This window comes from Panthera pardus, unplaced genomic scaffold, assembly GCF_024362965.1.
Source record: "Panthera pardus isolate Hobbes unplaced genomic scaffold, ASM2436296v1 HiC_scaffold_10, whole genome shotgun sequence".
Classification (NCBI taxonomy): domain Eukaryota; kingdom Metazoa; phylum Chordata; class Mammalia; order Carnivora; family Felidae; genus Panthera; species Panthera pardus.
In genome coordinates this window covers 102,528,778-102,551,160 of record NW_026526655.1, presented here as the reverse complement: position 1 = coordinate 102,551,160, position 22,383 = coordinate 102,528,778, and the positions used below count along the sequence as shown (strand labels likewise).

General features: G+C 43.7%; 1 protein-coding gene and 1 pseudogene across 8 annotated transcripts in view; one reads left to right on the top strand and one right to left on the bottom strand.

The window, feature by feature from the left end:
• CFAP221 (cilia and flagella associated protein 221) overlaps positions 1–22,383 on the bottom strand; it is a 104,489-nt gene that overhangs the window by 2,247 nt on the left and 79,859 nt on the right. For all 8 annotated transcript variants that reach the window (XM_053909670.1, XM_053909662.1, XM_053909647.1 and 5 more), the window contains 4 exons: positions 13,489–13,647; positions 11,834–11,925; positions 6,067–6,159; positions 2,858–2,953 (listed from right to left, as the gene is read on the bottom strand). In XM_053909670.1, coding sequence (XP_053765645.1) covers positions 2,858–2,953; positions 6,067–6,159; positions 11,834–11,925; positions 13,489–13,647 — 440 coding nt within the window. The remainder of the gene's footprint in view (positions 1–2,857; positions 2,954–6,066; positions 6,160–11,833; positions 11,926–13,488; positions 13,648–22,383) is intronic.
• Positions 19,943–20,483, top strand: LOC128772526 (60S ribosomal protein L12-like; annotated as a pseudogene).

Below are 22,383 nucleotides of genomic sequence, written 5' to 3'. Positions count from 1 at the left end.
AATACCACTGGGTGAATATATAAAGTAATAACTTCTGTTTCATTTAATAATAATTTGATAATCAGGTGGCATTCAACATTTGCTCTGTAGTATAAAGGGTGAAAAACCACATTTAAGAGCACATGAGCAGAGAGGTATTACATATTACTCCATTCGTGTGGCAAGTCATTATTTGTCCAGGGGCAAGTTTTTTAAAATAGAAAAAAAGGGGCGCCTAGGTGGCTCAGTGGGCTGAATGTCTGACTTCCGCTCAGATCATGATCTCGCGGTCTCTAAGTTCAAGCCTGCATCGGGTGCTGTGCTGACAGCTCAGAGCCTGGAGCCTGCTTTGGATTCTGTGTCTCCCTCTCCCCCACTCTCACTCTGTCTTTCTCTCTCTCAAAAATAAATAAATACTAAAAAAAAAAAAAAGAAGAGTCTCTTAAAAAAATAATAAAATAGAAAAAAAAAAGGTTTTATTTAAAACCCTCAGTCAATTGTTTGAAACCTGAAACAAATGCAGTGCAAAGAGCATCTGTTTGTTGAGGTACATGAGGTTTGACATGTTGTGTTGTGTAAGATGATATTTCATTGGTAATTGACCAAAGCAGGCTCACTGAAATTCTATTTAACATTTTTCTACCTTAAATTTCCTTTTCCTAGAAACTGCTAAAAAATTTTCCGAGGAGTGTTGGTTTCTGTAGGCCTCTGAAACCATCACAAACAGGCCAAAGGAACCCCATACTAAGACATGTGGGGGGCGGGGAAGGGGTTAGTTCCTTTAAAAAAAGGCAAGGCCTCCCAAAACATTCCAAACAAAGTTCCAAGACAAACTGAGAAACTTATAACGTATCTAAGAAAGGGTAATTATCCTTAATGTACAAGAGACACAGAAATAAACGACAAACAGATAAATGCTTCTGGCAAAAAAGGCAAAGCGAGCCCCTAGTTAAAGAAGAAAAATAAGGTGATAATAACCTGGAAAACTATGTAACATCACTTGTACACACAGAAGTTAAAATGAAGACAATGAGAAGGTCTTTTTTAAATCTATCCTATTGCTAAAGAAGAAAAGAAAAATGATAGTTTTCCATGTTATTCAGGGCATTTGAATGTGGGCAGTCCTGACCTCTGCTGATGGAACTCTGAATGACAATTAGACTATATACAGTGATTCTCAATATGCAGTATGGAGTAAGCATGGAAATTTACTACAGCACAATCGCTAACAGCAGAACACTGACAACTCAGAAGACAGTTAAATAACTTATGGTGGAATACAATGTCTACCTATATTTATAAATATATGTTTATGGTAGATTGATAAATAAAAGTGCAGAAGATGAAACATTATGAATAATATGTTAAATGTTATTAAAACATAAGTATATAATCAATATAATTATGTTAATATATATTAACATATATAATGAATAATATAGATATTAAATAAGTAAATATTTGGAAGACCGTACATCAGAATGTACAAGTTACTGTCTCTGGTGGTATTATTGTTTTGATTTTTTGTATTTTCTGATTTTTTAATAACAAAAAGGCATTTTTAAATTATTTATTTTTATCTTTATTATTCTTTTTTTAAATCTGTTTTTATTTTTGAGAGAGAGACAGAGCACGAGAAGCAGAGGAGCAGAGAGAGAGGGAGACGCAGATTCTGAAGCAGGTTCCAGGCTCTGAGCTGTCAGCACAGAGCCCAACGCAGGGCTTGAACTCACGGAAGCGAGTTCATGACCTGAGCCGAAGTCAGACGCTTAACTGAGCCACCCAGGCGCCCCTATTTTTATTTTTTAATGTTTATTTATTTATTGAGAGAGAGGGAGAAAGAAACCACATTTGAGAGAGCAGGGGAGAGGCAGGGAGAGAGAAAGAATCCCAGGCAGGCTCTGCGCTGTCAGCACAGAGCCTGACATGGGACTCGAACCCACAGACTGTGAGATTGTGACTGGAGCCAAAATCAAGAGTCAGATGTCTGACTGAGCCATCCATACACCCCAAAAAGGCATTTTTTAAAAGAAAAAAGACATTTTAAACAATATTTTTATGTTTATTTATTTTTGACAGAGAAAGAGAGTGAGAGAGAGCGGGGGAGGGGCAGAGAGAGAGGGAGACACAGAATCTGAAGCAGGCTTCAGGCTCTGAGCCGTCAGCACAAAGCCCAACTCCGGGCTTGAACTTGCACATGGTGAAAGCATGACCTGAGCTGAAGTCGGACGCGCAACCGACTGAGCCACCCAGGTGCCCCAAAAGAAAAACATTTTAAAAGCATACTTGGAATTTCAAACTTATAAACCATATGAACTATATCAGGTTATTTCCATTACAAAACTGTTCACCGAAACTAATGTTTTGAGGGATGACGATGTTTGCTTAGCTCTTTGGCCCCTGATGGGAGAGGCGAAGGGAAACATTAACGTTTGCTGAGCATATTAGCTCCCATCAAGCAACTGGCGAGACGTCCTCTCGTTGGTGTCTCACTTAATCCTCACGCCGTCTGGGAGGGACACTATGTTCCGCACGGTATAAACGAGGAACCCGAAGCTCAGTTACTGAGGTTAAGTGACATGGCTGGAGATCTCACGTGTAACACATGGTGGGGCTGAGATGTGGCTACAGGTGCCCCCCCCCAAACACACCTGTGAAATGAGATGATAAGCAAATGGAAAAACTGGATTCAGTTCTTAAATGTTCACTTACCAACCACATTTGAGGGCACATAATTGTGCATAAACTAAGATATGTGCAAATCTCTCTTTTTTAAGCCTGAGGTATTTCGATTCGGACAACGTGACAATCATGCACTTCATATAGGACACATTCGATCGGAAGGCTGCCCCTTCCTAAGCATAAATCATCTACTTACTTCTCTTTTTTGGTGACCTTGTGGTCCAAGATAGGGAATTCTGCTTCAATTATTTCTGGAGTCAGTATAACTTCTACATTCTGTTCGCAGAGCTCACTGAAAAGGGAGAAGACGCTTAGCTGGCATGGATTTTCCTTCCCAAAATAAAATAGAGAAATATTCTGATCGTTTAAGAGTTACGTAATTCTTGTGGCTTTCAAGGTTAGTTCTACCCACTTTTGTTGAGTGTATGTTAAGAGAAGCATAAGGCTGGGGCACCTGGCTGGCTCAATCAGTTGAGCATCCGACTCTTGATTTCAGCTCTGGCCATGATCTTGACGGTCATGAAACTGAGCCGTGGAGCTTGCCTGAGATTCTCTCTCCCTCTCTCTCTGCCCCTCCCCTGCTTGCCTGTGTACTCTCTCTCTCTTTCTCAAAATAAATAAAGTTTAAAAAAAAAGAGTAGCATATAGCTGATAAATTGCTTTCCACCCAAAAACAATGGTAGGAATCATTATTTATAAGCAGAGAATAAAAGGGAATTTTTATTTTTTTTATTTTTTTTATTTTTTATTTAAAAAAAAATTTTTTTAATGTTTATTTATTTTTGAGACAGAGAGAGACAGAGCATGAACAGGGGAGGGGCAGAGAGAGAGGGAGAAACAGAATCTGAAACAAGCTCCAGGCTCTGAGGGGTTAGCACAGAGCCCGATGTGGGGCTCGAACTCACGGACCGTGAGATCATGACCTGAGCCGAAGTCGGACGCTTAACCAACCGAGCCACCCAGGCGCCCCAAAAGGGAATTTTTAAAGTGAGGTTACAGAATTCATATTCTTTTCAAGTGCACGTTTGAAAATGTGTACCAGTCTTGACCATATCTTACACCAAAATGAAAGCCTGAATGATTTCAATCTTCTGATATTATTCACAGTATGTTCTCTGGCCACCATGGAATTCAAGTAGAAACCAGTGAGAAGATAACTAAAAAATCCACAATTGCTTTAAAAAAGAAATAATATAGGGATGCCTGGGTGGCTCAGTTGGTTGGGTATCCAATTTTGGCTCAGGTCATGGTGTCCCAGTTCGTAAGTTCAAGCCCCATGTCAAGCTCTGTGATGACAGCTCAGAGCCTGGAGCCTGCTTCAGATTCTGTGTCTCCCTCTCTCTCTGCACCTCCCGAGCTCGTGCTCTGCTTCTCTCTCTCTCTCTCTCTCAAAAATAAATAAACATTAAAATTTTTTTAAATGAAATAATATATGGGAAGGCAAGCTGGTGCAGCCATTCTGGAAAACAGTATGGAGGTTCTTCAAAAAACTAAACAGAGAACTACCCTACGACCCAGCAATTGCACTATTAGGCATTTATCCACGGGATACAGCTGTGCTGTTTCGAAGGGACACATGCACCCCCATGTTTATAGCAGCACTATCAACAGTAGCCAAAGTATGGAAAGAGCCCAACTGTCCATCGATGGATGAATGGATAGAGAAGATGTGGTATATATATACAATGGAGTATTACTCAGCAATCAAAAAGAATGAAATCTTGCCATTTGCAACTACATGGATGGAATTGGAGGGTATTATGCTAAGTGAAATTAGTTAGAGAAAGACAAATATCATCTGACTTCACTCATATGAGGACTTTAAAACACAGAACAGATGAACACAAGGGAAGGGAAACAAAAATAACATAAAAACAGGGAGGGGGACAAAACAGAAAGGTTACAGGAAGGGTTGTGGGGGGGGGGATGGGCTAAATGGGTAAGGGGCACTAAGGAATCTACTCCTGAAATCATTGTTGCACTATATGCTAACTAATTTGGATGTAAATTTAGAAAAATAAAAAATAAAACAAGTTAAAAAAAAACAACAACAGAAACGTCATTCAGCAGTAGTAGACAGAAGTGTCATAGCAAGTTTCTGTTGTGGAAAGTACCCTCGAAAGCCACAAAAGCTGTTCCAGTCCCACATGATTGAAAACTCACGATTCCTAAGCAGCCACAGGCGGGTGCTCTGCAAACATCAACTTCTTGTGAGCAGTTTCCTGTCTCTAAGATGGGGATGACGGCGAGACCTCATCGTGGGGGGTAGATGAGACTGCGTGCAAAGTGCTGTGCCTGATACACAGGTAGTGCTTTAAATGTTTGTTATAATTACCACCCTCGTCATCGGCATCGGCATTATCGCCTGTAATTTTGACAACTTGCGTGAAATAGATACTCTTATTCTCATTTCACAGATGCGGACACTGGGTCACGACAGTCCCCGCATCAGTGCTGAGTGGAGGGACAGCTAAGTTTTGGCCTGCTGGGCATCTCCCCGTGGCCTCTGAACCTCGGGCAGATGCGTGCCATCCCGCCCTGGCTGCAGCGTCCTCACCGATGCCCACAGGCAGTGGTTTGAATGGACAAGACTTCAACCTTCCCATTCAGACCTGGGTTCAGTTTCAAATGCTCAGGTACTGCCAAATGTCACTGCGTGTGGGCAGGTCTGAGAACTAGATGCGCGCCTCAGATATTTAGGATTTCACTAATGGATTATTTACATGTAAGAATGTTGACATGGGCACGATGACAGAAGATTCAAGGATGTATTTCTACCGGCTGTTGGACGCTCACCAGTAAAATCAAACTTAAGCGCCTTGGTTTGGGGCCTATAGTTGTATTTTTTTAATTAATTTTTTTTTTTTTTTAACTTTAGAGTGAGAGTGTGAGGTGGGGGAGGAGGGGTAGAGAGAAAGACAGAGAGAGAATCTTAAACAGGCTTCACGCTCAGCGTGGAGGCTGATGCAGGGCTCAGCTCGATCCCACAACCCTGGGATCATGACCTGGGCAGAACTCAGGAGTTGGATGCTTAACCAACTGAGCCACCCAGGCACCCCCTTTTCTTTATTTTAGAGGAGCCTATTGTTTTTTATGCCTCTCCAAATCCTACCCTTTTTCAAGTACTAACCCAAGTTCACATGACCACTGAAGCCTTCCAAGCCCACTTAGCACCACCTCTACTCTCTGGCTCCTTTGAGCTCCAGGGGCACCTAAAGATCAGCAAATGTGAGGCCGCAGAGACTGTCCATTCCCGACCATGAATTCAGCATGTTATCCCCTAGGGAGGCCTGAACTCCTCTGGGTTGCAAGCTCGGACACCGTGTGCTCTTCTGAAATCTCTCACGGCACCTGGCGTATTTTTGTGACACAGACCACATGAGAAGCCAAAGGCAAAAAAAGTACCGTTCTGCTGTTTCCAATCTGTCTTCTTCTGGTAGGGCCTCAAGAACGCCGGGGGCATTTATAGGAAGCATAACGGAATTGAAGGGATCACATCTGTGGAGGAATCACACAGGCAGCCAGGATAAATGCTCGCATTCACAGTCTTGGAATGCCGACATAACTTTCTAAAGCACTTTTACTTTGCCACAGGGGAGGACTTTACCCTTCTGTCCTTCGCTCCTGAACACCCCCCATGTTTCCCTACAGACAAAGGCAGCAGGTGCAACAGGTAAGTAAAATCCGTGAGAATGCGGCCCAACAAGCCATTTCCCAGAGTTTAGAAACAGAACTTTCAAGCTGGTAGTGTCTAAAATAATGTCATTTCCTGGGGGGCCTGGGGTGAAATTTAGATAGCTCACTTTTCAATTCCTAATATTTCCCCCCATCTTTACAGTCTCCCTTTATTGTTCTATTCAATTTCAGACCTTCCGCCAACCCCCTTATATATTGCTTGGTATTATATACTTAGAGCTTTATATAAAAATTCCCGGGTATCGAGCACATTAAAATATTTAAAAAAGGGAGAAAAAATATTGTTATTTTAGAGGTTGGCAACAGAATTCTGTTTCAAGATGGTAGAGGCATTTGCTTTTTTTCTTTCCTTTGGTCTCAATTACTTAAAAACCTTTAAAAATTAATTGAACGCACAACAAAGAGGAAGAGAAAAAACATACGTGGGGTAAACGTTTTCAACAGTTTTCTGGAGTAAGTTTCTGGAGGCTGGGAAGAGTGTTGTCTCATGAAAAAGTACACAGTGACAGAGCGTAGAAAACGCAGGAAGGAAACCGGCCTCCTACAAACCCTAGAGAGGTTGTGGGCTGATGGTGAGACAGGAGGCAGGCACGGAAAAACAGGGGATTAACTGAAGCCTCCTTGGCATGTGCACCTATGTCTTTGAAATAAGCTTTTTTCTCTTCGTTTTTTTTTTTCCTGTGCAAAAATACACCTGCTTGCCAAGTGTAGAGAATGAATCAAACTAGGGCATATAGCTTTGCAGCTGTATAAAAGAGTGAGGAAGAGATCTATAAACTAATATGCAGCAATTTTCAGGAGATATTTTTTATAAGCAAAAAAAGCAACGTGCAGTAGAGCATATCTAGTGTGGCACTTTTTGTATAAGGCAGAAGGGGAAATGAGAAAAAAATATATATTCTGCTTAGCATTAGAATATATTAGAAAAAACTGCAAGAATGAGTCAGAAGACAGAGCTGGTTACTGACAAGGATGGGAGGGAGGTGGCCAGCATGGATACTTCTCTAAGTGTGCCTTTTTGTGTAGTTTTGAATTTGGAAAGCATGTCATTATTCTACATATTAAAAAAAAAAATTAGATTAAATCTATCACAGAGGGAAGTGGGAAAACCCCAAAGTGAAAGCAAACTGAAGCAAATAATATTTCACATGAATTCCACAATCACAGTGGAGGGAAAGAAAGAGAGAAAGAAAGAGGAAGAGGGAAGGAAAAAAGAAAGAAAAAAGAAGAAGGAAAGGAAGGAAGGAAGGAAGGGGAAAAAGGAAAAGAAAGAACTAATCTAAGAAACTTAGAAATGTAGTAGTTGACTGTCCGGTCACAGTTTTGGTGGGATGTGGGTATAGGGGAAACTGAAGATAAACCTGAACTCTATTTATGATGCTTGTTTATTGAAATGGTTATCGGTGAAGCAATTCTGAAACTATTTTGGACGTACTAGGGAACAGAGTAATGAGTAAATATGTTGGGAGCCAAGGTTCTCACAGCAGAAGGGACATACAAATACAGAATGGGGGACAGCAGGCAATAACTTTCTGGGTAGGACTGGAGTTACAAGCATTGCTGCGAATCCATAATTTCTAAAATGTGTGTACGTGTGTGTGTGCATGTGTGTATTTCCCCACCTACACTCCCTGGCGAGTCTGCTGAGAAGGCCAAGGAACAAACCCTCCGAGTAGCAATGTGAACCCCCAGCCCCCAGGTGTTGGGTTTTAACACCATTTCTTACTAAAGGGAACCTGGGTGCTACCACCAGGGATTAGTCCTATCTACTGACTTCATGACAAAGGTCCTAACTGACAAGCCCACTGACTGCCAGTGTCGCAGGGGATTCCAGACGGGAAGAGGTGCTGAGAAGTGGAGAGCCCAGATGCCTCTCTCCAGAGTGCGAGCCGGTCAGGGAACACAGCCAGGCAAGCATTTCTCATAAGACCAAACGTACCTGATTTTTAAATTCTGAGACTGTGTTTCTTTAACTTTTTTGTGTGTATTAATATGTTCTTCTGGAATTGAAATGGTGGAGACAGTAGATGGTGGTTGGGCTCTTTGTTTTGCTTTGCTTGTTTTTTTTTTTTTTTTTAAATTTTTTTTTTTAACGTTTTTTATTTTTGAGACAGAGAGAGACAGAGCATGAACGGGGGAGGGGCAGAGAGAGAGGGAGACACAGAATCGGAAGCAGGCTCCAGGCTCTGAGCCATCAGCCCAGAGCCCGACGTGGGGCTCGAACTCACGGACCGCGAGATCGTGACCCGGGCTGAAGTCGGACACTTAACCGACTGAGCCACCCAGGCGCCCGCTTTGCTTGGTTTTAATGCCTTTCTTGGCAAAGCAAAACTCGGATGGCTCTAAAAACGGTTCTCAGAATTCTTCTGGACGTTTCACTCGTCTATAAAGTCCGAAAGTTGGGGGCTCCTGGGTGGCTCATTTGGTTAAGCAACCAACTTCGGCTCAGGTCATGATCTCACGGTTCATGAGTCTGAACCCTATGCGGGACTCTGTGTGGACAGCTCAGAGCCTGGAGCCTGCTTCGGATTCTGTGTGTGTGTGTCTCTCTCTCTGCCCCTCCCCGCTCATGCTTTGTCTCTCTTTCTCAAAAATAAATAAACATTAAAAAGAATTTTTAAAAAATCCAAAAGTTGGGGTGCTACTGAATTAGGTAATTTCTTCTGTTGCTGCTGACTCTCGAGATGTGTATGGAAGTCCTAGAGACTCAACAAATTCGCACTGAATTTATTAAAGAGCAGAGAAGCCAAGCAAGCTTGTTTTGATTAGTATGAATACAAAAATGACTTGAAATAAATAAACAGTAAATAACCATATCGCATGGTCTGACAACAAACAGATAATTCTCAGGGGCAAAAGAAACATCTCATAAGTAATAGGTCATTTATCGAAGCAAAATGACTACAAAGTTGAAGTATCATTAATGGATTTGTAGAAACTTAAAAAAGAATACCATTATTATTTTGTAACTGCCTTTAAAAATAAAAACACGGGGGGCGCCGGGGTGGCTCAGTCGGTTGAGCGTCCGACTTCAGCTCAGGTCACGATCTCGCGGTCCGTGAGTTCTGAGCCCCGCGTCGGGCTCTGGGCTGATGGCTCAGAGCCTGGAGCCTGCTTCCGATTCTGTGTCTCCCTCTCTCTCTGCCCCTCCCCCATTCATGCTCTGTCTCTCTCTGTCTCAAAAATAAATAAACGTTAAAAAAAAAATTTTTTTTTAAAAATAAATAAAAACATGGTCTAGAATCTGACATCATGGAAATCCATGATAAGGAAACGTAGAATCCCCTCTTGATTTTATAATCTGTTACACAATTACGGTTTATTTTGAAACAAACTGGCCCCACAGAGCACCCAGGCACAGAAGTTGAAACCAACAACTCATAGTTGGAGAGTTTTCTTTAATTCATGTAGAGTTCATGTTTAATTCATGGTTAATTCAAGCCCAAGGTAACTGCACTCTGACTGCTTTTTGAAAGAACAGCGTCTGGAAATTTTTCCAAGGACATGGGTTTGGAAGAAAAAAAAAATAGGATTTTTTTTTTCCCCCTTAATTCTTGAGACTTCTGCGTGCCGAAAGCTGGTGGACACTTCTTACGATCTATCCATGGGTCATTTTGCTTATTCGGTCTCCTGATGGTACTCCACAGCCAGCTATGCCTGGTTGACTGGTTACCTGGGTGAAGCGTCCCTACCCTACACCAAATGTGTGTCAAGGTGGTGGCAGACCATCGCCATCTGGTGGCAGGAGAGCCACTGCAAGATTTAGTGGCTGGGGGGAGGGCAGGGGGGAGGGTAGAAGGGCCGGGAAGAGTTATTATCAAGGATTGTGCTAGACGCTTCACATCATGGTTTTACTTTGATCCACACAACAGTCCGGGTAGGACACCACTGCTGTCCCCGTTCACAGGTGAGGAAATTATTGCTCAAAGGGCTTCAGTAATAAGTAACTCGCCCAAGGACACAGAGTAGGTGACCCGCTAATGAGTTACAAAGGCAGGTCTCCAAGGGCTCCTCCAAGGCGTTCATTCTCTCTACAGTGCCATCGCTTCTCCTAATTCTGGAAATTTCAGATTTTAAAAACACGCTGAGGTGAAGAACAAAGATGTGGAGTTTATTTTGAGATGGCTCCAGGATGGATGAAGTACGGAGGAACCCACAGAAAAGGAACTAATATCTTTGAGCCCCAACCAGGTCGCAAGTCCTAGGCTGGGTGTTTTTTTTTTTTTTTGCTTGTTTCCTGTTCATCTCCAGGCAGAGGAGAGTAGCTGAGAAGTGCTAATGAAATAATACAAAAGAAAGAGCATGTGGAAATGCCTGGGGAAGTGTGGCTGAATGTTGCTTAATTCTGAACCAGCCTTTCCTCTGGCAATGAAGGAAGAAGTAAAACTCAGTGGTCTAGAGTCACAAACTGGCTTTCACCGATCCCCTCAAATACCTGGGGAAGGCCGGTGGACAGGGAGTCTATCAGGGTCACTGCACATCCAGTGACTCCCTGGTGGGAGTCAAGGGGCATAGTGCTCACCTGTGGATCCTGGATAGTGGCAAAGCTCAGGTTTCCCCCGGGGGGTGGGCCTCATTTTGGATCAAAGGACTTGAACGAAAGGTGACTGCCTGCCGATGGCCATCATTGTGGATACTAGTCACATTCACTCACCAATAACCGATTTAACTATGCTTGTAAGAACAGTGGACTAAAGAAGCAAATTCAGGGGCTCAGGAATGGGGTACTGACCAGCCAGAGTCCCAGAGAAAAGGCACCGGACTCCTCGTTTGAGATCTTAGGGCTCTGAAGAGGTGTTAAGTAAGCAAACTAGCAAAAAAACGTGGCTACTCTAGATTTCTTCTTTCTTTGGCCCAACAATATTCTCATCTACCCATTCTGTTTCTGCAGCTGTGGCACCTCGCAGGGAATGCCAGGCTGCGGCAGAGAGAGGAGTACATGCTCTAGAATCGGATAGGGAGGGTGTTGAAGGCTCATCTTGGCAATTCAAAAATGTTAAAACCTGGCCATGAATATTTCAGCTGAATTATATGGATTGGTTGTCCACGTTTATTGAAATATGGCCAATCAAAGCATAAGAGACTCTTAAAAACTGAGAACAAACTGAGGGTTGATGGGGGGTGGGAGGGAGGGAAGGGTGGGTGATGGTTATTGAGGAGGGCACCTTTTGGGATGAGCACTGGGTGTTGTATGGAAACCAATTTGACAATAAATTTCATATATTGAAAAAAAAAAGAAATATGGCCAATCAACCACTTGGGACGTTCATTTTTTTAACAAGTAGACCTCAATGATGATAATTAAAATACGTGAATCAGTTATACACATCATCATATTTCTCTAACTAGCAAACTTCCCTCACACACTTCAAGTAGGATTTGATACATTATTGGCATTTAACTTTGAGGATCTTAACCTCTGTGATCCGTGGGGCAAACATGCCCCTGGGAGGCACACAGATGAGTTGTGGCTTACCTCTGTGTAGTCGCCATCTTCGAGGTTTCCGGCAGGAATGAGAGGGCCAGGGGCTGGAACTTACGCCAGTTCATTATTCCAGGAATAATGTCCTGTAGGGAGAGCCGGCACAGGATCTGACATGTAAGGGAACTGTGTGGTGAGGTTAAAGTCTAGGAAGGACTTCCGTTTCACTCAACTGGCTTTTTTTGCAGCCTTAGAAGTTAAGTTCCAAAATGTATTTATTTATGCATTTATTTTAAATGTTTATTTTTGAGAGAGACAGCGTGTGAGCAGGGGAGGGGTGGAGAGAGAGGGGGACAGAGGATCCGAAGTGGGCTCTGTGCTGACAGCAGGGAACCTGACATGGGGCTTGGTGCTTGAAATCACAAACCAAGAGATCGTGACCTCAGCTGAAGTCAGATGCTCAACCAACTGAGTCACCCAGGCGCCCCAAGCCCCAAAATGTATAATTTCATGAAGTTTGACTGAAGTGTTCCGAGGTAAAAGACAATTTCTCTAGCAAAGGGCACTACACAATGCTGTATGGAACTTAAGTAGGGGTGAAGGAGACCTTTTCTCCCCCCTGATTCATCAGGCACACAAGAAAATTCTCCTGGTGATGGAGGATGGATCGGACCTTTCAATCTGTTTGGTGAATGTGATGATAAAGCAATATTCAAAGTGATGGGGGTTCATCAAATGGCATTCTGGGCAGGGCAAAGTGCCTGCAAATGCACAGAGATGCAAAGGAGAGCACTGTCAGGGGACCAACAGCTTGGCTGAGTGCAGGTCTAGATGGGGCCTGGTGGGAAGTGAGTCTGGACAGGCAGGCTGGGCAGGAAGGGCCTAGCCAATGATCGGGGCTCATTGGGGCCGAGCCAATGAGCTCCAGCCGCGCCCTCGGGCAGCAGGGACCACTGAAGGTTATTAAACTGGAAAACAAGACCCAATTTGTGTCAAGGGAAGGTTTCCAGGGAGGGCTGACCGCACAGTCAGTCCGTGGGGTGAAGTAGAAGGAGACTTGCCTGTTGTGTGGGGCACACTGGGGGATCTGGTGATGGGCAGATATGGGGCAGGAAGGAGAGGGAGTGATCAAGGACCACATGGGTCACTGCACAAGAGCATGGAGAACAGAAAGGCAAGTGGGCAGCCCAGGAAGGCGAGGCGGTATGAGGTCTGACTGGCAGAAGCAGGGCAGAGACAATGATTTGAGTTAGGGACTTCTTGACTTTGAAGGGCCTGAGGGCCCCCTTTAAGAGATGTCTCTGGACATTCAGGTCAGGTTGGTCATCTCAGGGGAGAAGGAGTTCTCTGGAGCCTCTCCTGTACTGTGCACTGGTCACATTGCCACCTTGTCCATTCTGATGTTTCTGTACTTGATGAAAGAGGAGGTCAGGTCGTGAGGTTACACCAGGCACATGACCATCTTCTACATGGTTGAAATAGGAAGAAAATGAATAGTAGTCACAGCTTTCACGGGTAAAAGAGAGTGATAACGTTGAAACAATCGGCCACATGCTGCCTGAGACGTGGGCATGGAGGGGACAAGAGCAGCGCCGGGGCTGTGGCTGCAAACCTTCTTCTTGACTCCAGCTGCGACCCTCTATCCTTGTCCCCTGCCCTTCCCTGCAGCCCAGGGCCAGCCGCGACAGTGAGCCCACAGTTGGCATTACCGTGTGATGAAGAAACTGCTTTTGGGTGAGAGGAATGCTGGACCCCCTGTGGGACTCCTTGATGAACTTGTACTTGGGGTGAGGGCACAGATGGTAATCTATCAAGGTTTCTGCGTAGGTCAGAGGGTGCATCACAGGAAATAATCCTGGGTTGGGATTCTGCAGGAGAGAGACAGAGAGAAAGAGAGAAAAAAATCTCTTTTGTTTACCAGTTTCTAAGACAGGCACAGGCCAGGCGACAGCGAGTGTTGTCCATGGCTCCTGCTAGCACTAACACTCTGGGTCCTCGTCAGCTCGTCTGGGAAAGAGAAGCAGCGGAAGAGACACGTCTTCAAATTGGTAGCAGCCACAGTCATTCATAAATGCCACTTTTCTGGTTTAAGAGCCTCAGTACATGCCATGTAGATTTACTAAGTTCTCGTGGAAACAAGTACAACTGAAATCATAGCTTAAGACAGCTTAAAGTTCTGTATTTATTTCTAAATTTGATGAATTAGGGGACTCTATTAGATAAGCAAACTGGCTTTAAAAAGCAAATAAGCTTCTGGGTTTGAAAACAAAAATAGCTTCTTGAAGACTACTTTAAAGACAAGACAAAGAAGAGGATGACATTTGATAGATCAGGAAATGTCAACATTTAACATTGTTTTGGTAATGTTTTTAATTCAGGAAGGCTCCATTTGGAAGCAGTATCTGGTTTTAAGGGAGATCCTGTTTTTTCCTAATTTTCCAACAGAACTAATGGAGGCCCAGAGCAATTATATCACAATAGGAAAATAGAGAGCCTTTTAATGTCCCTTCTGGGGCTTGTCCAACAAACCCTGCTCTTGTCCCACACAACAATGGAGCTTTTGTCCCTCACGGTTGTTTAATTTCAGATGTTTAAGAACCACTAACTTGACACTTGGTTCTTTTTGTATGCTCATCTGGTTTTTATTTTTTCTTTATTACGTCTATTTTTTATAATTTTTTAATGTTTATTTATTTTTGAGACAGAGGAGCGGAGGAGGGGTGGAGAGAGAGAGGGAGACACATAATCTGAGGCAGGCTCCAGGCTCTGAGCTGTCAGCACAGAGCCTGACGTGGGGCTCGAACTCACAAGCTGTGAGATCATGACCTGAGCCGAAGTCGGACGCCCAACCGACTGAGCCACTCAGGAGCCCCTCATGTTTATTTATTTTTGAGAGGGAGAGTGTCTGCACAAGCAGGGGAGGGGCAGAGAGAGAGGGAGACACAGAATCCGAGGCAGGTTCCAGGCTCTGAGCTGTCCGCACAGAGCCCGATGCGGGGCTTGAACCCATAAACTGTGAGATCTCATGACCTGAGCCGGAGTCGGACAGTTGACCGACTGAGCCACCCAGCTGCCCTCTGTTCGTGTGATTTTTAAGGACATTTTTTTTTTTTTTTTTTTTTTTACAAAACAACAAAATTCCACATGGCTTACAGAAACCCAGTCTCACTGCCAAGCAACAAATGTCTCCCACAAAGAAGAAAATGTAGCTAGCCAGGTGGGGAGGAGGGGGGGAGCCCCAGAGCACCCAGATGTCAGGGGTAGGAGAGCTGGCATCCTCGGTGGTGTACTAATCAAATGTGGCCCAGCCATGAGCACTGCCAAGAGTATATGCTGTTGGTGCAGACGCTGACCTGCAGCTAGAGCCAGGGAGAGAGATGCAGAGAGGACCCCTGCCTGAACTGGAGGGTACAAAGGAAGGTGCAGGGCAGGGAGAGGGAAGGTGCCCCCTGGTGGAATCCGCAACACCCACAGCCTTGTAGAAACAAGCAAACCCCTCAGTGAGCAGTTGCGGTTGAAAGAAGAGTTAGGGGGCGCCTGGGTGGCGCAGTCGGTTAAGCGTCCGACTTCAGCCAGGTCACGATCTCGCGGTCCGTGAGTTCGAGCCCCGCGTCAGGCTCTGGGCTGATGGCTCGGAGCCTGGAGCCTGTTTCCGATTCTGTGTCTCCCTCTCTCTCTGCCCCTCCCCCGTTCATGCTCTGTCTCTCTCTGTCCCAAAAATAAATAAAAAACGTTGAAAAAAAAAAATTAAAAAAAAAAAAAAAAAAAAAGAAAGAAGAGTTAGGGTACACATCTACATGTATTTTTTTGACAGCAGCAGGTTCTTTTCAGGTCCCTCAAAGCACTGCATGGGGTGGGGGCAGAGACAGAAGAGAATGGGCTCCCGTGGAGCCCAAGGGAAGACCCCTTACCCAGTTAGGGGCCGGAGGGTTGGAAGGGAACAAGGTGAAAGTGGGGGCCCTGGCGGGACAAAGCAGGGGAGGTCTGAGAACATAGAGAAAGGTGGGTGAGGAGGAAGGATAGTAAGGAGGGGGGTGGTGGAGGAAGTGGGGGACATTTCGTGTTCCATTCAGTGCATTTCAGAAGGAGAACCCAAGGACAGAAGACAGAACGAGCCCCCCAGTCCTCATTGGGCGAACCAGGTCGTCTGTATATTACACCACAGAGATGCCCAAGGAGCAAGGAGGACTTTGGCCACCCCCAGCCAGGAAGCGGGGGAGACCAGCAGGACTGGAGAAGGGACAAAGGAACACAGCCCCACCTCAGGGGTAAAGAGAGCGATTGGAGGGTAACAGTCTGATAACTGCTGACTCCCACCACCAGGAGTCACCCCTGAGGTGACCGAAGGCCAATCGGGAAAGTGCCTGGGAAGGGACTCTAAGGGGAATTGGGGCAGGAGTGACGGAGACCTCAGTGGGGCTGGGTCACAGTGAGACTAGGAGACGCGTGATGGCGGACAGGCCGGCTGCACCCTAGTCAGGTGGTGAGGAAGGCAACAGTGCACAACACCAGGGAGGTGAAATTAGCTGCATGGCCTTCAGGCTCCTCTCCTACCCTGCTTGATTGAGGGCCAGTGAAGTTGTGTGGCCGACTCTCTGGATGTGCCTTGGGGCCAAGGGTGATTAATGAAGGAAATGCTTTTGGAAACGGCAATATCACTATCTTTAATAGTTGTCATACTTCAGATTCCCCTGGGTGGCCATTGCCACCAGAGTAAGCGGCCTGAGTGGTCATCCCATAATTATTTTAATTCTCATTTTCCTCAGACTAATGCACGCATGTGGCAGCAACTCGTCCAGGCTGGAAGGGTTTGTGATGAAAAGCGATGGGGCTCCTGAAGACCATTCCTGTCCCCAGGCCCATATCCCAGAGGCTGTTTCTTTCCATTATGTCTGAGTTTTGTGCCTCCAATGGCCATTACTCTAAACATTATGCTTATTCTTCCAGCTCTCTATTACCAACCTCAGCCAGTAGCCATTGACTCATTCCTATGCGAATGGGGATTTTGCTCATGTACACCAATGCTCCTTCCAATTTTGAAAATCACATTGTTATTTTTAGTGCTGCTGTGAGTTATCTTTGTGACTTGGAAGGATGCACTTATACCCCTATTTGTTGTTTCAATATCTTTGGCTGAGTATTTCAACTCCCCCCTCACATGCGATGAAAACATTACCATTCCTATGCTTTCTTGTAACCCTCCTGCCCTCTTCCACAGTCTTGCTTTTATGTCATGGAGATGGTTAACATCTGCCTTCTGGAACCACAGTCAAGACCTCCATACTTTGTTCATTAGTTGTCTTTGAAAGTTGGCAACTAATAAAGAGCATTTCTTTTGTCTTAACTGTGGAAATATGTTTCTCTGCCAGGCCAAGTGGAGGCTCAGATTATAGTTCTTTTTTTGTGTGTGTGAAGGTTCACTATCAGGTCACTGACAGAAAAAGAGTCCCAGTAGCAAGGCTAACTGGATTCCACTTTTTCTTTTATTTACCAGTAACTCTTAAAAATGACATCGAATTTTAGTTCGGTTTCCTATTTGGAACAAATATCGATTTTTAGTTGATTCTTTTCCCCCCTAAAGTTTATCTTATTATTATTTTTTTAATGTGTATTTACTTATTTTGAGAGGGAGGCAGAGAGCTAGCAGGGAAGGGGCAGAGAGAGAGGGAGATAGAGAATCCCAAGCAGGCCCCACGCTGTCAGTACAGAACCTGACATGGGATTCGAACTTACCAATGGTGAGATCATGACCTGAGCTGAAACATAGAGTCGGATGCTTAACTGACTGAGACACCCAGGCACCCCATCAATTCTTTAAAAAAAAATTTTTTTTTAACATTTTATTTATTTTTGATAGACAGAGAAAGACAGAGCACAAGTGGAGGAGGGGCAGAGAGAGAGGGAGACACAGAATCTGAAGCAGGCTCCAGGTTCTGAGCTGTCAGCACAGAGCCTGACACGGGGCTCGAACTCACAAACCGGGAGATCATGACCTGAGCCGAAGTCGGACGCTTAACCCACTGAGACACCCAGGCGCCCCTCCCCTCTAGAATTTATAATGGCTTTTTCTTTTGCCTGGATGATGTACCTTTCTCAGGTCCTCGAATGTTTCCATCCTTTCGACTGCACTGTTAGTGTGTGGGGCCCACCCTTCCCTCTACACCTCTTTCCCAGAGCCCTTTACCTTTCCTCCTGCAGGCTGAATGCAGCAGGACTTCTCGATAATGCTTTCCAACTGGTATTTCTTCCCTTTGGTTTTTGTTTCTTTTCTTAGGGTTTCCAAATTTCTTCTTTTATAGCTATACTGATATAGAACTGACACACAATAAACTACACATATTAAAAGTATGTAATTTGATGTCTTGATGTATGTTACATCTGCAAAACCACCAGAAAAATTACAAACATCTCAGGAGCGCTTGGGTGACTCAGTCTGTTAAGCGACCGACTTCCGGCTCAGGTCATGATCTTGTGATTCACGAGTTCGAGCCCCACATCGGGCTCTGTGCTGACAGCTTAGAGCCTGGAGCCTGCTTCAGATTCTGTGTCTCCCTCTCTCTCTGCTCTTCTCCTGCTCATGCTCTGACTCTCTCTCTCAAAAACAAAAACATTAAAAAAATTAAATTAAAAAAATTTAAATTAAATTAAAAAAAAGATCAAGATTTTTCTTGATCACCCTCCAAAGTTTTCTCTTGTCCCTTTGTAAGCTCTCTGTCCTTCTTCCCTGCTCCGCCATACCAATCCATCCAACTCATCACTACACAGTCAGTAATCTGCTTTCTGTCTCTATAGATTACTTTAGATGTTCTAGACTTTTACACAAATTGAATCATACAGCCTGTATTTGTTTTTTGGTCTGATTTCTTTTACTCGGCATAATTATTCTGAGAATCATCCATGTTGCTACATGTATCAAGAGCTCACTTTTTCTAGGTTACTCAAAAAAAAAAAAAAAAAAAAGAAAGAAAGAAAAAGAAAAAAGAGAAAGAAATACCATATGACCCAGCAATTCTACTTCTGGGTATTTATCCAAAGAAAATGAATACATTAATTTTAAAAGATATATGCACCCCTGTGTTCACTGCAGCATTTTTCACAACAGCCACCATATGGGAGCAGCCCATGTCCATCAATAGGTGAATGGATAAAGAAGATATGGTACAGGGGCGCCTGGGTGGCTCAGTCGGTTAAGCGTCCGACTTCAGCTCAGGTCACGATCTCACACTCCGTGAGTTCGAGCACCGCGTCGGGCTCTGGGCCGATGGCTCGGAGCCTGGAGCCTGCTTCCGATTCTATGTCTCCCTCTCTCTCTGCCCCTCCCCCGTTCATGCTCTGTCTCTCTCTGTCTCAAAAATAAATAAAACGTTAAAAAAAAAAAGGAAGATACGGTACATATATACAAAGGAATATTAATCATAGAAAGAATGAAATATGGCCATTTGCAACAATATGGATGGACCTAGAAGGCATTATGAAAAATGAAGTAAGTCAGACAGAGAAAGACAAATATGGAATGATTTCACTTACATGTGGAATCTGAAAACAAAACAAACAAGAAACCAGACTCTAAATACAGGAAGCAAACTGGTAGTTGCCAGAGGGAGGTGGGTGGGGAGATGGGTGAAACAGATAAAGGGGATTCAGAGACATAAATTTCCTGTTATAAAATAAATAGGGGGCGCCTGGGTGGCTCAGTCAGTTAAGCTTTCGACTTAGGCTCAGGTCATGATCTCAGGGCTCATGAGTTCGAGCCCCGTGTCAGGCTCTGTGAGGACAGCTTGGAGCCTGGAGCCTGCTTCAAATTCTGTGTCTCCCTCTCTCTCTCTGCCCCTCCCCTGCTCATGGTCTGTCTGTCTCTCAAAAATAAATAAACATTAAAAAAAATTTTAAATAAATAAATAAGTTATGGGGGTGCAAAGTACAGCATAGGGAATATAGTCGATAATACTGTGATAACACTATACAGTGACAGATAGTGACTATACTTCTTGCGGTGGGCACTAAGTCATAAATTAATGTTGAATCACTATGTTACACACCTGAAACTAATATAAAATTGCATCTCAACTATACTTCAGTTTTTAAAAAAGGAGTTTGGCTTTCAGCTCAGAGGAGGCAAAGGTACAACTGTCTTCCATTGTCCCAAATCCAGGTTCATCTAACACCAGCCGCCTCCACCATGTGGCCCAAGTTCGACCCCAACAAGATCAAAGTCATATACCTGAGGCGCACTGGTGGGGAAGTTGGTGTTACACATGCCCTGGGCCTGAGGATTGGCCCCCTGTGTCCTTCTCCTAAGGCAAATGGTAACTAGAACAGTCTATGGATTACGGTGAAACTGACCATTCAGAACAGACAGCCCCAGATTGAAGTGGCACCTTCCTGCCTCTGCCCTGATTATCAAAGCCCTCAAGGAACCACCAAGAGACAGAAAGAAGCAGAAAAACAGTAAGCACGGTGGAAATATCACTTTTGATGAGAGCGTCAACATTGCCCAACAGATGCGGCACCGATCTTTAGCCAGAGAACTCTCTGGAACCATTAAAGAGATCCCGGGGACTGCCCAGTCCGTGGGCTGCCATGCTGATGGCCGCCACCCTCATGACACATCATAGATGACATCAATAGTGATGCGGTGAATGCCCAGCTAGTGAAAAATAACAACAACGGAAAATATCGCAATAAAGGATCATTTGGCAAATGATCGCCACCATCGCCACCAGTAACAACAAAAAAGGGTTCATTGCTTTCTATTACTGAGGAGTAGTCTACTGGATAGTAATACTACAGTCTGTTTATCCATTAACCTATTGGTGGTCGCTCTTTTCCAGGTTGGGGAACATATAAAGCTGCTATTAGTATTCTTACTCAAGCCTCATGCTTCCATCTGTCTTGGGTAAATACCTAGAACCAGAACAGCTGGATCATATGATAGGTATATGTTTACTACTAACTTTTTACCTCTGTAAGAGACTGTCACACTGTTGTTCAAAGTAGTTGTACCATTTTACATTCTCACCAGCAGTCTTTTTAATTTTAGATATTCTAACGAGGTATCTCACTGTGGTTTTAATCTGTATTTTGCTAATAACGCATTATTTTGAGCACCTTTTCATGTACATATTTGTCACCTGTGTATTTCTGGTGGAGATCTTTCGTCCATTTTAAAATTGGGTTGTTGAGGGGCGCCTGGGTGGCTCAGTCAGTTAAGCATCCGACTTCGGCTCAGGTCATGATCTCACGGTTCGTGAGTTCGAGCCCCGCGTCGGGCTCTGTGCCGACAGCTCAGAACCTGGAGCCTGTTTCAGATTCTGTGTCTCCCTCTCTCTCTCTGACCCTCCCCCGTTCATGCTCTGTCTCTGTCTCAAAAGTAAATAAACATTAAAAAAAAAATTTAAAATTTGGTTGTTGAGGCATGTGGGTGGCTCAGTCAGTTAAGCATCTGACTTTTGATTTCAGCTCAGGTCATGATCTCATGGTCGTGAAATCAAGCCCTGAATCGGGCTCTGTGCTGGGCAGGGAGCCTGCTTAAGATTCTCTCTCTCTCCCTCTGTCCCTACCCTGCTCTATGGCATGCATGTGCTCTCTCACTCTCTCTCTCTCAAAAAATAAAAAATAAAATTGAGTTGTTTTCTTAGTATTGAGTTTTGAGAGTTCTTTCTATATTCTGGATATAAGTCTTTTACCAGATATTGTGATTTCAAAGTGTTTTCTCCAAATCTGTGATTTATCTTTTCATTTTCTTAACAGTGTCTTTAGAAATGCAGGAATTCTTACTTTGGACAAAGTCTTATTAATCCATTTCCCCCCCATTCATGGATTGTCGTTTTGGTGTTCTAAGAAATCTTTGTCTAACCCAAGTACACACAAATGTTCTTCTATGTGTTTTCTAGAACTTTTCTAGTTTTTGGTTTTATATTTAGGTCTATGTTCCACTAATTTTTGTAAACAGTGTGAGGTACAGATTAAAGTTCTTTTATTTTTATTTTTGGTAAATAGATACCCAAATATCCTAGCAGTATTTCTTGAAAAGACTATCTTTTCTCCAATGAATTGTCTTTGAGCTTTGTCAAAAATTAACTGGCCATGTATGTACGAACACATTTATTTCTTGATTCTCAATTCTGTTCCATTGATCTGTTTGTCTGTTTTTATGCAGATACCATACTGTTGTGGTCAGTGTAGCTTTACAATACCCACTGAAGTCAGGTAATGTAGATCCTTCAACTTTGTTTTTCAAAGTTGTTTTGGATATATTTGCATTCCAAATAAATTTTAGAGTAAGCTTGTCAATTTCTTTAAAAGTGGGGTGGGGGTGGGCTGCAAGCTTTCGAGTGGATTGTGTTAAATACTTTTACGTTACTTTGTACATGTGATGTCTTAGCAATATTAAATCTCCCAATCCATCAATATGGTGTTATTTCACCATTTATTTAGATCTTTCTTGATTTCTCTCAGCAATTTTTCTTAATTTCGGTGTATTAGTCTTACACGCTCTTGTCAGGTTTATCCCTAAGTGTTTCATATTTTTTGGAGCTATTGTTCAGTGAAATGAATTTTAAAAATTTCAGTTTTGGACTGTTTGTTGCCAGTATATAGAAATA